Genomic DNA, 14,984 nt, shown 5'->3' with positions numbered 1-14,984 from the left:
CACCTAAATGTTGAAAAGACACGTGGTACCTCCTGTGCTGTCGGTATCGGCTGTACTGAGGTAATTTTGGCTCACACCGTCCCCACATGTGATGGAACCAAATCTATGCAGTCCGGCATCCTCTGCTGTACTGTTGCCGTCACCCCACCATTCAGGATAAATGCTCTGTCCAACAAGCCCCAAGAGTTGCCATTCAGCAGTGTATATATCAAGATGTGAAACAGGCAGCTGGCACTTGTCATTGGCGCAATCTTGTCAAAATCGTACGCAGTAGTTTGATTTTGATTCAATCAGAGTTTGAGGATCACCTTGTCTGTCGACCTCGACTCTCGATTTCCTGTCCCTCGCACTGATGGTATGTGATGCGTGTTGCCTTGGGACCCACAAGCACGATGGGTTTCCGGATCCCACATATTCTGCTCGATTGCAGATCTCAAAGTCCTCAATGGTGTAGTTTCTCGTCCAAATACGTCTTCAAAGCAGAGGACGCCTTGCAAAGTTGCTAGCAGAATGGCTTCTGGCCACTGGACCACCTCATACCTTGCAAGAAATGCTCTGATGACTTCATTTGTCAGCAAACCAGATGAGCAAAATCCTCTTTTATCATCTGCATCACCGACGCAAGACATGGAGGTATGTAGGACCCTTCCTGCAGTACAAGATGCGTGACTTGCCCGCTATGCAATCTCGTAGCTAAACGATGTGATGTGTATAACAAAGCGAGTTCTGTCGAATATTGTATTAAGTCAATAAAACTTTTGTCATAAAAGCCATCCATGAACGTTCAACACAATCTGACATGACATCATCACCGGTAGCTGGCTGCGTCCCTGCAGATGCCCAATTGCAATTGCATCATAAATCTGATACAAGTGTGCATCAAACCTGGAAGAGGTTCATAGATCCACCTCCGTTTTTAGAGACTTCACATTTTCTTACACCTTCCCATTCTCGCACAGCTTTCCCTTGCAGCTGGAAAGCATCGACATCTCAGACCCAGAAGAGAACCCCCTCTGGTGCCCCTCTTGACACAAAATACGGCTATTGAATTGAATATCGTGGATTGACCCTGTTCTGTCAGCTGAGGAGCATCAGGAGGTTGTGCTGCCTGAACCATGGCAGCACCTCCTCCCTTTCTGGGCAGGCCGCTGGAGAGCCCTCCAAATGATGGCATCTCTGGGCTGCGCTTCTCTAACACCAGCGACCTGCTGCTCTGTTCATCCTGGGATGGGGTGAGACATATGTATGCACAACCATGAGCTTGACTGATAGGCATGGGGAAACCAGGCCAGGGCACTACCCATGATTTGCTAATTGGCCCCTTTCTATGGAGTGCAGTCAGTGCGCCTGTACGATCCACCACGAAGTCTGACAAAAGGAAGCTTCTCACAACAAGCCCCCGTTCTAGATGCGGCCTTCCAGGAAGACTCATCCATCTTTCTGGCTGGCTTAGACGGCATAGTCAAAAGGTAAGTTTTGGCTTTACACTACTCGGATTCTCCCTTTCAGCTAGGTATTTCTAGCTATCATGATGCAGTCCACGCCATCAAGGGATCGGTCAGGTGGAAAGCATGGCGCTGTGCTGCATGCAGGTATGACTATTTCGCGCGCGCGGAGACGGTCATCGGCCAGCATGCGGCAGGAGCCAGGTGCGTAGAGTGGCTTCCAGAGCGAGGACTGGTAGCCAGCGGCTCATGGGACAAGACTTTACGCTGTTGGGACCCGCGGATACCCCAGGTGGCCAATCCCTGGCCACTCTGGCCAATCCCCTCTGAGTCAGAACACCTTCACTTTTCTGGAGCAAAGTGGGCATGCAGCCATGACTCTTTACCATCACCAACAGAGCCTGCTTACTGGAGAGATCATGCTGTGCTGCAGGGACGGAACTGCGCGGTGGTGATGCAGCTGCCCGGCAAGGTGTTCAGCATGGCGCAGAGCAGCACACGCTTGGTTGTGGCGACATCCTCACTGCACATCCTCGTCTATGACATCCGCAAGTGAGCCCTCCCTAAGTAAATGCCATCCGGTACATGCTGCCCTGGACAATCAGAGAATTGTTCAATGAGTGGTGCGAGCACTTTTTTCTGTACTTCTTGTTGCCATGAGTCATGGTTCGTGAGAAGCCAGAACGGGAGAGAGGGAGTATTCATCGAATCTCATATATTCCAGAATCAGGCACACTGAACACATTAGTGTGCAGGCTGGAGGCGGGGTTGCCAGAACAGGAGCGGGAGTCTTCGCTGAGGTTCCAGACACGGTGCGTACGCTGCTACCCGGACGGCACCGGCTTTGCGGTGAGCTCGGTGGAGGGCCGCGTGGCGATGGAGTACTTTGACCAGTCCGAGGCCGGCCAGACGCGCAAGTATGCCTTCAAGTGCCATCGGAGCAGCGAGGCCGGCACAGACACTGTGCACCCTGTGAATAGCATCGCCTTCCATCCTGTCCACGGCACGTTTGCCACTGGCGGTGCGCGAAGTGTCTCCCTTATCCTTCATCGCCAGCTGGGCATCACTGCAGTGCTGCATGGGTATCGTGGTGTCTTTGGAGCGGCTTTTAGTACAGGTGAATTCTGCTTCAGTGGAGGAAAGCCTTACACAGAGAAGGCTGGAAGGCTGTCATAGAACGGCTGCTGCGACACACCTGATCCTCAGGGATTGGAAAGGCGTGTAATGATGCTTATACAAAAATCTGATGTGGGTGTTGCTGTTGGTTTTTGGATTCAAGATTACTTGCTAAGTAATGCATGGATGCAGGTGGCGATGGTACTGTGAATGTTTGGGATGGGGCAAACAAGAAGCGGCTGTGCCAGATACAAGGCTATCCCACTTCCGTTTCAGCGATGGCGTTTTCTAGGGAGGGGAAGTACCTTGCTGTGGCGTCATCTTATACATGGGAACAAGGAGAGAAGGAGCACCCGGCAGAGGCCATTTATGTGAGACATATGAGCGATGCCGAAGTGAAACCAAAGCCTCGAATATGAGCAGATCTCGCTGAGAGCTTGGTTTTAAGTAGCTGCTGCTAGCTAGATTGGTAGAAAGAACATGTCAATAGAAGAGATCAGCAATGCCTGCATAAATCTTGGAGTGCCAAGAGTGCATGTAACAGCCCGCTGACAGTGTGCCTCAGCCCCTCGGCCACCACTTGAGCCTCAATCATCTCTTCACTTGTTACATCTGTCTGCACTTCAAGAGATGCAAATCAGAGGTGCACTTGCCCCCCTCTTTGCACACACACCATGCTGCAAATGCACATGGGATTTTGCTGGGCCTCCAAGGTCCTTGCTCTTCAGTACACTTTATTGCAAGGCATCTAATTCCTGTTGATGGCCTGATCCCAGCCGATGATCTGTTGCACTGCCTCAGTTGCCAAAACTTAAGTCCGGCAGGTGGGTGCAAGTGATCTGTCCATGAGCGATGGAAGCCTCAATAGTGTTTGCCCTCCTGCTGGATATCTTTGCCCATCGTGCTCATGCTGATGGCAAGCATCTGGGGGGTGAACCTGCAAGACCCACAACACAGTCATGCTATGTTCTGGGTGCTGCGAAATGCATGTCCATTAGGTTTGGTGAGGTCGAAGGTCCTCGCAGAGCCACACAAACAACTCCAAGAACTCAACGATAGAGCTCAATGTCTGTGATCGTCAGTCTCACCCCTATTGCTTGTCTGGCAAAGCTGCTAGCTGCTCGTAGTACTCCTCAATTTTCCTCTTCTCATTCCAGTGGTATGTCTGCAGCCCACGAGCTTGGTTGGAACACGAATAGCAGCACAGGATCCATTATAAGACTGACCCAGCTACCGTGATGAGCACAATGTGTCTCAAATACAAAGCCAATCGCAGAGCTGACATCAGCAAATTAAAAGATTGCGTTGCTACAGTGACCTAGATTAAGAGAAAATTACTTGCACTGCAGGATCAAGACAGTGCAACTTTGGAATCTCAGGATCAATTCAACGAGACGACATAGTGCAAGAGTTTTCATACCTTCCAGACGAGACCAAAGGCGAGGCCTAGACCAAGTCCATAACCAATCTCCTTCAGCACAGATACCTTAGTCGAATTTCCGTGTTTCGTGAACATCTGCGTCGCACGGATCACCTGTCCGCTCGACATCTTGACGAGCCTTGCACTGACACCCAAAGATGTCTCTCCAGGCGTGCAAAGACCACACTTTTGCAAGTTCCTGCAAGCTTTTGGGAGCCAAAGTCATAATCGGGGGGAACGATACGGCGGCCGCTTGCAAGCGGCGGCAAGGCGGGTTCCCACTGTGTCGTCTGGAATTCAGACTCTGGATCAATTCAGTTTCAAGCATGATTCCACAGATCGATCGATCCCTGTCCAATGTTTCGCGAGGGGTCTCCGTCTTTCGTTTGCAAGATTTGAGTGTTATCTGGATTAGTATCCTACCCAACAGGCGACTGATGCCAGCCGTGCAACCATGCTCAAGTCGATATTTCTGAATAAACACTTCGTTTGTCGCCCTTTCATCTCCCAGAACATCTTCAAATTGATACCCAAGCGTGGTAAAGTAAGCACCAAGGTGCGACTCCTTGTCAGAAGCGCTTAGACATCGGCAACATGTTCTAGCGAATGGGATTAGTGCCCTACCAGCTCGAATGCATGGCTCCTTTACATTCTGACAACCAAAATATTCCTGGTTTAGGAACGTCATCTCTGCAGCAGCAGGCATGCAATGGCTGCAGTGAAGCTTTCTCAAGGGGAGCTGGCAGAAGCTGCGCTCTTTGACTATGGAGGACGATCACCACTGGCACTCATTGATATAGGCGCCAACTTGGCAGATCCTTCATTCTCCACAGATCGACAGGAAGTCATTTCCAGGGCCCAGAGAGCAGGAGTGCATGCGATGATTTTGACAGGGTCTTCCCTCAAGTCCACAAGCAAAGCAGCTGAGATAGCAGAACAGTCAGACTATCCAATCTTCTTCACAGCCGGGGTGCATCCGCATGAAGCCAAGTCATGCACAGAAAACACCATTGACCAGCTGCGCAGCTTTGCCAAGCATCCCCGATGCGTCGCAGTGGGCGAGTGTGGCCTAGATTTCAATAGGTGCGGTGCAAGACATGTGACCTTCAGCATGATGAAGAGACTTTGGTCTTCTCAAGCTGACAATATTCGTGTGCCAACAGAAATTTTAGCGAGCCCGCTGTACAGGAGACCTGGTTTGCAGAGCAGGTGCGGCAGAGGCAGAGGTGTGCCCTCATGCTTGTTGTGACAACCAGGTGGTTCACCCAATATATGTGCCATGCACCTTACATCTGTGTGAAGGACCCTCCGCGAATTTTCTTCCTTTGTGCATGTTCAGGTGAAGTTAGCTGTGGAGCTGAGGAAGCCACTGTTTCTGCATTGCCGGGATGCAGCCGACCGTTTTGTCAGCATACTGCGGGAGCATCACCTCACTGCTCCAGCAGTTGCACACTGCTTCACGGGAAGCCAACGTGAGCTCGACATATTCCTCGACTTGGGACTCTATATTGGCATCACTGGCTGGGTGAGCAACTCTTGACACGAGTTGTGGGTTCAATTTGCCTGCAGAAAAGTTCATTTGGTAGAGCTTTTTCATGAATTTCCTCTTGCACGGACACATAAGGGATGCTGCTGGTGCAATAGGTGTGTGATGACAGACCAGAGAGGGGCGGAGCGGAGCTGGCGAGCATATTGAAGTTGATTCCCGAAGACAGGCTCATGCTAGAGACTGACTGCCCATATCTTGTGCCTCGCACCATTCGGCCCTCGAAAGCGCGGCCCCGCAGAAACGAGCCGGCCCTGCTTCCCCATGTGCTTCATGCTGTGGCGGCTGCACTTGGGGAGGATCCAGAGGCTGTAGCACAGCGGACAACGGCAAATGCGCAGATATTCTTTGAATTGCCTGGCTTTCAGGGTTGAAGTATCATTGGACATCAACGCCAAGAGGATCTAGTGGAATGGCCACTTGAAGCATCATTGCATTCATGAAGTCCTTTAGTTACCCCCTTGTTAAGCAGAACACTGGTATTTTTCAAAGTATGCTATTTTCGTCACCAAGCACAGCAGTCAGCACTGGCAGTCCTGTTCGGTTTCATGAGAATACTCAATATTCAAGTTGAGCAGAATGTAAGTACGAAAAAACCCTCTTCTGAGCATCATATCTCAACACAGCACAAGCACAGAATGTTCTTGGGTATACTCACAGAAAACCAATTGCATTAACTCAGACATTCACAAAATTGCTGCCTGCTTCGCTTCGCACTTCAGTTATTGCCTCCTGTGAGGCTCTTCCACCAGTCACCGACCTGATCCGCAACGGTACCCCTCAGCTCTGACTCTGGTGGGATTATGGTAACATTCTCGGCAAAGTACCAGTCGTTGGGCCGCGTCTTGTCCCGGATCTTGAATCCAAACTCAAAGTCCTTGAAGTTCTTCATCATGGGCAGACTCCGCTTCACCATGTTCTCAATCTTCCTGCGGTCCTGATACACAACCTGTGCAGCACAAAGGCATCATCAAGACAAACATTCAGCTCACGTGAAACTTTACACACAATGCAACTATTCCATAAATCCATTGAACTCTAAAATACTGCTGCGCACCGTGCCAATGTTGCGTATGAGGGTCTTTCCATAGAGCAGCCTTCCAAACTCTGACTCCATGGCCCTCACAATGATGTTGGCCGCTGAACCGCCCTTCACCACTGACAGCGGGTACCACTGCGGGAACTTGACTGCCCGGATGAACAGCACGAACTCTGCATTGTCAGGATCGACTGGTGGCGTGGGCGGCAACTGTGGGCACATCATGCCACTCTTATTAGCGCTCCTCCCATATTTACTCACATTTGGCATGCCCTCATGGGTGCACATGCAAGCCATGCGTCAAAACTTCCCGCAGGGTGGAGCGGTGCAGCATTATAGCATTAGCAAAGTCTCCTGCTAGTATTTTCTGGGAAGGGGGGGGTGCTACAACAGCATTAGGTCACACGCGACATGCGCCCACCTGTGCTGCGCCTGCCTGGGCACTCTGAGCAAGTTTCTTCTTTCCAGCGCCCTTCACGGCACTCACCTGCAAGTCATAGGTGGTTTCAGCACAACTTGGCATGGCTTCTGGTGTTGTACTTGCAGAGAACTCTGGGTGTGGCTGACAAGAGAGAAAGGAACTCACTTCTAGCCTCAAAGATCTTCCAGAGCCTGGTCTGCACGTAGCTGGGGCCGCTGTGAAGTTACTGTAGAAAGTTCCCCTGCCTCCAAGTCTCCTGCGATGTAACATATCGATCTGATAAGAGATCTCGATGTAATATATATGCTTGTGAACAACCAAAATCTTATTTGACCATGTTTGTACCTCTGTAGCAGATGAGGTCTGGCACTACAGCTGCAGGGACAGGTCGTGCCCACAGCCCCCATCAGCCAACTCTTGGTCCCTGTCAAGATGTGTCCCGCACAGCAGATAACGAGTTTTAGGAATTACAGTGTTGAATTTTCAAGCTAGATTTTGAGCTGTATCTGGGTGTTCTGGTGGCACCCACGTCGATGATAGATCTGGACCAAGCAGCAAGGCACTTTTCCGATAGGGTGTGATTAGAGGCTGCCCATTCTTCCGGCATGCATCGGTCAATCTGGGATGCCAAATTTTGTCTTTCACGCGACGAATTGTTTCAAATGGATGTGACTAGATAGATAAGCGAGATCTTATTACCATCGTCACAGTCTGTGCAGGCCGCACACGTTGCAACGAGACGGAGGTACTGCGTCCCTTCCTTTCCCCATTGACCCTTTGTACGACGGACTCGGAAAATCTATCACTTGCACGATAGCATTCGTTTTACACATGTCTGATTTATTCAGTGGATCTAGCAATTATCTGGATCGATCGGAGCTCGACAGATGAGATCTCTCGAGTTCACTCTTACCTTGGACTCGTGTTGAAGGGTATCGGAAGGTGGGATTCCTTGCTCAAGGCATTCTTTCAAGTGTGTTTTGTGAAGGAAACAATACTTGGAGGTATAGTGAACGCGAATGTCCGATCAAGTCATCAAATGGAGCCAATTTCAGCATGAAACGGTCAACTTGCAGAAAAGAAGACCTGAGCCTCTTCTGCACTTAATCTGGTTTGCGTCTCTTTCCGCTTACACCACGTGAATATGTTTGCACTGCAGGTCAAGGCATGCACACTTTCTGTGGAATCATGGGCACGAATCTGATGTTCAACATCAAGGTATTGACATCTAACGAAACCTGCCTTTCCAACGTTATGCTCATACACATTTCTTGCAGCAATACAAGGTGATCTTTTAAGAAAGATAGGTTGGATGTGCAGGTGTTGCACCCAATGATTCTTCTGTCCCTTCTGCTCCTGCCCTTATCTACTGTCAATGCTCAAGGCGCAATCGACACATCCGAATTCGTTGCAGGCATGTGATGTTTAATGCTGCACTGTTTGCACACCTCTCTTCCAAGTATTATCTCTCGAAAATTTGTTGAATCTGCTTGTGATTGGATATACACTCTTCACATACCTGTTTACTTGAGGATCCTTTCTGTATATTGCTGTCTCCAATATTAAGACCCTGGATAGATTGTTGACTGTGCATCTGTCACAATTCCAGGCCCGCGGCAGAGGGCAGCAAGAGCGAGGAGACCAATGCCTGTGCCTGCATCCGCGTCCAACACAACCACACTCGCGCCCTTAGTGGCCCGTCCTGGCGCGCCTGTTCTGGCACCAGCTGCGCTTCCACACATCAACGCCACAAGCACAGCACTGCCCTCGTCTCGAAACCAGACCTTGCCGGCCCCACTACCAGCGCCGCCCGTGCCGGCCAAGGCAGCCGCACACAGCGTCACCAAGGCCAAGCCGGCACAGCTCGTGCCTGCCAACCGATATCAGGCTGCACCTTCCAAGACGCCGCCGCCGCCTCCAAAGCATGCGGCCGCGGCATTGAAGGTCGGCAGCCGCGCGCCCTCTGCTGCCGTACCTGTGGGGATCCAGCGAGCGCCAGTGCCTGGTCCACAGATTGAGCGGCCAGCCATGGGGAATTTGACGCCAGTATCTGCTCCTCTGGAAGCAGTGCCAGCACCTGCGCCGAGCACCAGCACTGCTTCAGGTTCACAGACAGTGGGAAGTGAAGCCTCTGGGCCGGCAGTGACGGGTGTTGCGATTGCAGCCACCACGTCAGTGATGGCGGCACCACAGCTGCAGCCGGCCGCCAGCCCCACACACGAGGTGCCGGCGCCAGAACAGGCTCCGGCGCTGATCAGCAGCTTCCTGCAGGCTGCCGCGCCGGTGCCCATAGAAGCGTCTGCACCAGCATCAGCCGCCTCGCAAGCACCAGTTCCGCTTGCAAGCATGTCGCAGCTGGAGGCACCTGCTCCTAGCCCCCTCCAGGGTGCGGATGCGGCGCCTGGGGAAGCGCCTGCGACAGCCTTCGCAGCAGCACCGGCGCCAGGGCCGCATGGGAGTGCTCCAGAGCTGGAGGCAGCTGCTTCAAGCCCCTTCCAGGGTGCAGCCACGGCGCCTGAGGAGGCGCGTGCACCAGCCTTTGCAGCCGCACAAGCGCCGGGACCGCTTGTAAGCACTTCGGAGCTGGAGATACCTGCTCAAAGCCCTTTCCAGGGTGCTGCGGAAGCGCCTGCGACAGCCTTTGCAGCAGCACTCGCGCCTGGGCCGCTTGGGAGTGTTCCAAAACTTGATACAGCTGCTCCAAGCCCCTTCCAAGGCGCTGCATTGGTGCCAGCACCAGCCCCACAGGCAGCGCCTACAACAGCCTTCACAGCGGCACAGGCACCGATTGTTTTAGAAATGGACGCAGGCGTTCCAAGCTCCTATGAGCTGGCGCCTGTACCAGCCGCACAGGCTGCGCTGGCGGCGGCGGCGGCTCCTGCAGAGGCGTCTGCAGGTGCCGCGTTCCCTCCATCAGAGAATTACACAGTCAGCAAGCCGCGCCAAGACTTTCTTCAGGTCGCTGTAGCGCAGCCGGCTGAGACTCCACCAACCCCTCCTGCATCCGCGCCTGCGCCTGCGGATGGTCAGACTGCCGCCACGGATGACAGCCCAGTTGCAGCGCCGCGGCAGGCCATCGGAGTCATCCAAGCTTCTCTGGTGCCGAACACGGCGCTGTCAGCTCAGCCGACCGGGCAGGCAAAACCGAGCGTGCAGGATCCCGTGCCGAGTAGCTCGTCTGGGATTCCACCGGCGGCTGAGCGCGCCGAGGCACCCGCCGTTGCTGCGACCGGGGCGCCGACCGCGCTGCAGGGACCAGAAGAAGCAAACGCTGCTGGGGCAGGAGAGGAGGAGCCTGCCAGGTCAGCCACAGCCACGCTGGCAGACAGCGGGGAATTGGTGAGCAGTGCAGAGGCGCCCCTGACAGCCTGGGCGCTGCCTGCTTTCTTAGCACCTTTGCCAGAGCCAGAGGAAGGGAGTCTGGTGGGGAGCTCCCCCGTGCAGGTGCCCAATGCCGCTCTGCGCTTGCCTGGCAGCGCTCCAACCGCGCAGCCTCCGTCGCCGGAACAGTTACCTGCCGGAAATGTGGCATTCTTGGACACTGGGGTCCTGCAGCCGGAGGCCAGCTCGCCAGACAGCGTCAGCCTCGTCAATGTCAGCCTCAAGTCCGCCGCCCTCACCTCCCAGCTGTACAGAGCAGCGCCAGTCAGCGCAGCTGAGGTAGCCCCAGTAGCTGCACCAGCCGAGACACTCACACCACCCCAAGCTCCGGCTGCCAGCACAGCAATTCTAGCTGGTGCAGGGTTTGAGGAGCTTCCTGCAGCCGCACCTCTGGCATATTCCCCGCTGGCAGCCAGCCAGCCTGTTGTGTATGCGCCGGCAGTCAACAGCATGCGACCGTCGGCGTATGGCGGCTACTCGGTCCTGGTCAACATCAATGCAGGACAGCCTGCAGCCTTCCCAACCCAGCCCACAGCGCAACCTGGAGCCTCTGCAACTCCAAACACTGAGGCGCCGCGCGCAGATGTTGACTCCAGTCTGGCCGCTGCTGCACCGAGCAGTTCCCAGGCACTCAGCCCGGGGCAGAAGGCTCTTGCACAGCTGTTGAGCGCTGCATCGCCTCAGGCGCATCCGGCTTATGAGCATTCCTTCACCAGCGGATACTTTGATGTCTGGGCTGCGCCTGCGCCGTGCGATGGTTTCTTCTCTGTTAGGGCAAGGGCCGCTCCCATAGCGGCTGAGGCCCCACGGCATTACTACCCGCAGGGAGCAATGCCTGCTTCAAGGTGCGTGGGACCATTCAAGACACTGTTGTCTGCACAATGCAATTGACAGGGTGCAAGGGCATGAGCCAGTTCTTTTCAACTCCCTCATCTTCTCTTAGAAGGAGTATTCTTTACAGATGTCAGAGAATGAGAGCTGCTCCTACACTTTACCGCTCAAAACACTTTTTCTGAAAGGACATCAAGTACTGTGTGTTGTGCAGGTACGGCGGTGGTAACACTCAAGAGGCGCCATCTCAAACCATCAAGGCTCCTATTGCCTCAGCCATGCCATCCGCATCACCTGCTCCGGCGCCTGCCCCGGGGCGCTCCATTTCTCTGCAGCCGCTCGGGGCAGAAACGACCCTAGTCCCAGGACCCCTGCCAGCTGTTGCGCCCCCAGCAGCCGAGCCAAATCAGACACCCCTCGCTTACGCACCCTCGGCCGCTGCTTATGCACCCTCCCCCGCAGCCGCGTACCATGCCGGCTACTATGCCGGGATTCAAGCCGCGCAGGCCGCTCTCGCCGCAGCAACTTCTCCGGCACCTTCGCCGGCTCAGGAGGCTGAAATTCCTGCACCTGAAATTGCGCATACGGTTGAGAGCCCGTCCACGCCGCAGCCTGCGGAGGGTGCTCAGCCGCCGCGGGGTTTTGCGCAGGCGCCTCAGAGGGGTGTGTACGGGGTGTACGGGGGCTATGGAGCGTACACGACAAGGGGCATCGAGACGCGCGGCAGCTCGTTCGCGCTCGCCCCTGTTGTGAGAGAGTATCCAGCGGAGGGTGTGCCTGCACCAGTCGCCTCTCCAGGCCCTGCAGAAGGTAAATATTCTTCCTAGGAAAGCAGTAATTTTCTGGATGCTACATATGGACACCAGGCAATGAAACCGGTGATCACATAGCAGTGCAATGTAAACTTGCCTTAAGGCTGCCTGGACATAGATGTCGGATACCCTTGTTTAACATTTGTGCAGGAGAGCTGGTGCCTGCAGCCTCGCCTTCGGGCAGCTACGGTGCCTATGGGGTTGGAAAGTATGGCTATGGAGCAGAGCAGGGTGCAAGCTATGCCAGGGGTCCACCACATTCTGTAGGCCTGGCGTTTGCACCCGCCACGGAGCACACATCTCCTGTCCCCTATGTCGGCTACGGTGCGTCCAGCAGCTGCTTGAACAAGCAACGTGCTTTGATAAGTGATAGATGCCATTACATTTGCCAGACTTCATACTTAAAGAAGAGCATTTGCATGTTGCAAAACAGGTGTTGGAGCCTCTCCAGGCGTCTACAGTGCTTTTGCTGTGCGGCCACAAGCTTACTACATGCCTGTTCGACCGCAGAGCTATGCTCCCTTGACGCCGGCACCTGCCCCTTCAACCTTCGCAGGTGCAATCCACTCAACCCTCTACTTATTCTTAGTGCACAGAAGTGATGCCCACTATCATCAACACAATGAACATGCCAATCACATGCATCCACCCAAATGTGATCTAAACGGATGTTTTGTAGTCGACATTTAACAGAGTACACTTTCAGCAATATCATCGCGCAGCTGACTGTCTTTGCCATGCATGCTGCAGGACTACAATCTACTCCAACGCCAAGGACAGCGCCAGCTCCTGCAGCCAAGGCGACTCCGGCGACTTCTCCAGTGTCAGCGTCACCATTTGCCCCTGCACTCTCCCCGGCAGCAGCCACCTCTGCGCCCGCTGCGCAGCCCGTGCTGGGCCCTTCAGCTTCCCCGCTGTCCCTCATCACCCATTTGGGCATCAGCTCTGCCCTAGCCCCAGTGGCCGCTGCCTCTGCACCTGCAACACCACCGCAGCCCACACCTTCTGCTGCGCCGCCATCTCTTGCTGCAGCAATTGCACCAGAGGCCGTAAGTCCCGCTGAAGGCCCGGCGAGCGCAGTCCCAGCACATGCACCAGTCTTGCTGACATCAGCAGCTGTGCCCAGCCCTAGCGCAGCCCTGGCGCCCAGACCCCTTGCGCAGGCCCCCCGGCAGCCAGCGAATTTGAATTCGAGTGTGCAGTCGTCCTGCGACGCGTGCGCGGGCTTCGGCGTCGACCGGCCGCTGAGCATGGCGATGAGCGTGTCGGACGGGCGCGAGCTGGCGCAGTTCAGCACGTTCGAGGGCGTTCCCTCCAACGTGGTCTACTTTGTCGCTGATGTGGCGTTCTCGCGCGCGCCGCTCGGCTTTGGCGCTCAACAGATCTCAGCTGCTAACGGTGCGGCAGGAATTCTTTACCTCATGTCATGTTGAGCGCTCAACTTGAGATTCACAGTCAGTCATTGGATCGGCCCTCAGTTGATTGGACACATTGTAATGTGACCGACTGACCTCCCACGGTGAATGGGCAATCCATTTCTACCCATGTATGACATGTGTGGCGTCATCATGACACACGCCCATTCTAGGTGCTGTAAGCGTCTTGCATCATGCATAGGTACAAGATTGGCGGTGCAGGTGTTAATACTTGAATAATGTGTCCTGCAGGCACTATAATAGAAGTGTACCCTCAGGAGGGGTGCGGCCACTATGTGGCAAAGGGCTATGTCCAGCAGCCAGAGTCAGGGGACCCTGCACGGACAGACATCAACTTGAGTATCACTGATGGCGCTGTGTTTGACTGCGCCGGTGACGCCTTTCCTGGCAGCTCCCTCACATCCAGCATCCTCAACAGGTGTGGCCACAGTTGTTGTCAGCAACCAAGCAGATCTCATAAGCATGCATGACTGCCAAAGTTCATGGATTAGTATTACAGGAGCTTCGGTCTGTCCTCAAACAGCAGAGAAACATGCTGGGGCCAGGATGACTTGGGTGACCACAAGGCTTCAGAAAATGTCCGTGTTTGCGTTGCAGGCCAACAGGCGCCCTCCACACACCAACACTGAAGCAGTCGGCGTCCGGGGCAGTGTCAAACCAGTCGCAAGTCTTCCTCACGCTGACCTTCTCACAGCCGGTGTCGTCTGTGTCGCCTGCCGACATCTCTGTGCAGCTGACGCAGACTCAGATGCCAGGAGCTGCGGCCGTTGCTGGATTGCCCGGCCCTGTAAGCGCCAGTCACCCCGGGGACATTGAACTTCCAGCAATGATAAACTTCGGCGGGTTTGAGTGCATGCTGTCATCAAGGCAAGGGGGATATCAGGCACTGTCTGCTGAAATGCCCGGCGCGAGCACAAGTGTGTTGTTCAGGTGGCTGGAGGACAGAATCGGCGCAGGCTGATTGAAGTGCCAGCCCCGGCTCCTGCAGAAGATCCATGCACAGCACAACACAGTCTGACAATGCTTCAGCAGACTGACGGCAGCCCTCAAGCTGTCTTCGAGTTCCTCCTGGAAATCTCAGAGTGCTTCCTGGGCCTGGTGAGAGTCTTATCACCCTCACCCAGATGCTACATGATCATCATGATGCAAACATTACACCTGCATCATGTATTGCATTAGCTTTGTCATTCTCGCATCACAAACAAGGTTCTGTAGGCTGAGAAAGGTTGTGTGCAGGTGGGTGTGGACTTTGTGGGCACAGTGCACAATTCAGATGGCGCTGAGAATCTGCCAGTGAGCACGCTACAGTTCTGGCAGATGACCGCAGATCAATGGGCAGCCCTCTCCACTGCTGACTCACCAATGCCCCAGTAGGACATGCATGGCCAACCAGCCTTGAGGTTCGTGTGCAGTGCATTGCTACGGACAACGCAGCTCAGATATATCATTTCAGATAAAACGCGCAGCTCAAGCACAGTAAAGTTACACTTGGGATTCAAAATTAGCCTGAACTAACGCAAATTTTAGAGTACTTGGT

General features: G+C 54.2%; 5 protein-coding genes across 5 annotated transcripts; 3 read left to right on the top strand and 2 right to left on the bottom strand.

Moving 5' to 3' along the window:
* Positions 1-1,115: 1,115 nt before the first annotated feature.
* On the top strand, positions 1,116-2,980 carry COCSUDRAFT_14755 (WD40 repeat-like protein; the record flags this gene model as incomplete). Its single annotated transcript, XM_005648680.1, has 6 exons — positions 1,116-1,232; positions 1,339-1,469; positions 1,593-1,737; positions 1,879-1,997; positions 2,201-2,466; positions 2,754-2,980. The coding sequence occupies 6 exons, from the start codon at positions 1,116-1,118 to the stop codon at positions 2,978-2,980; spliced, it is 1,005 nt and encodes a 334-aa protein (XP_005648737.1).
* Positions 2,981-3,152: 172 nt separating this feature from the next.
* Positions 3,153-4,164, bottom strand: COCSUDRAFT_53258 (hypothetical protein). The gene is made up of 3 exons (XM_005648679.1): positions 3,982-4,164; positions 3,650-3,726; positions 3,153-3,498 (listed from the first exon to the last, which is right to left on the bottom strand). Exons 1-2 carry the CDS (start codon positions 4,108-4,110, stop codon positions 3,652-3,654), a joined length of 204 nt encoding a protein of 67 aa, XP_005648736.1. The 5' UTR covers positions 4,111-4,164; the 3' UTR covers positions 3,153-3,498; positions 3,650-3,651.
* A 526-nt stretch (positions 4,165-4,690) lies between these two features.
* On the top strand, positions 4,691-5,901 carry COCSUDRAFT_14972 (hypothetical protein; the record flags this gene model as incomplete). Its single annotated transcript, XM_005648678.1, has 4 exons — positions 4,691-5,064; positions 5,145-5,190; positions 5,321-5,506; positions 5,626-5,901. 4 exons carry the CDS (start codon positions 4,691-4,693, stop codon positions 5,899-5,901), a joined length of 882 nt encoding a protein of 293 aa, XP_005648735.1.
* A 91-nt stretch (positions 5,902-5,992) lies between these two features.
* On the bottom strand, positions 5,993-7,452 carry COCSUDRAFT_53257 (hypothetical protein). Its single transcript, XM_005648677.1, has 5 exons — positions 7,333-7,452; positions 7,153-7,243; positions 6,988-7,053; positions 6,585-6,776; positions 5,993-6,476 (listed from the first exon to the last, which is right to left on the bottom strand). Exons 1-5 carry the CDS (start codon positions 7,392-7,394, stop codon positions 6,246-6,248), a joined length of 642 nt encoding a protein of 213 aa, XP_005648734.1. The 5' UTR covers positions 7,395-7,452; the 3' UTR covers positions 5,993-6,245.
* Positions 7,453-8,631: 1,179 nt separating this feature from the next.
* COCSUDRAFT_62699 (hypothetical protein) lies at positions 8,632-14,821 on the top strand (the record flags this gene model as incomplete). Its single annotated transcript, XM_005648676.1, has 9 exons — positions 8,632-11,213; positions 11,414-12,009; positions 12,162-12,335; positions 12,445-12,567; positions 12,762-13,409; positions 13,679-13,865; positions 14,045-14,234; positions 14,480-14,545; positions 14,684-14,821. 9 exons carry the CDS (start codon positions 8,632-8,634, stop codon positions 14,819-14,821), a joined length of 4,704 nt encoding a protein of 1,567 aa, XP_005648733.1.
* Positions 14,822-14,984: the final 163 nt, after the last annotated feature.

This window comes from Coccomyxa subellipsoidea (genome assembly GCF_000258705.1).
Source record: "Coccomyxa subellipsoidea C-169, whole genome shotgun sequence".
NCBI lineage: Eukaryota > Viridiplantae > Chlorophyta > Trebouxiophyceae > Coccomyxaceae > Coccomyxa > Coccomyxa subellipsoidea.
This window is presented reverse-complemented; position numbering and strand designations above follow the sequence as displayed.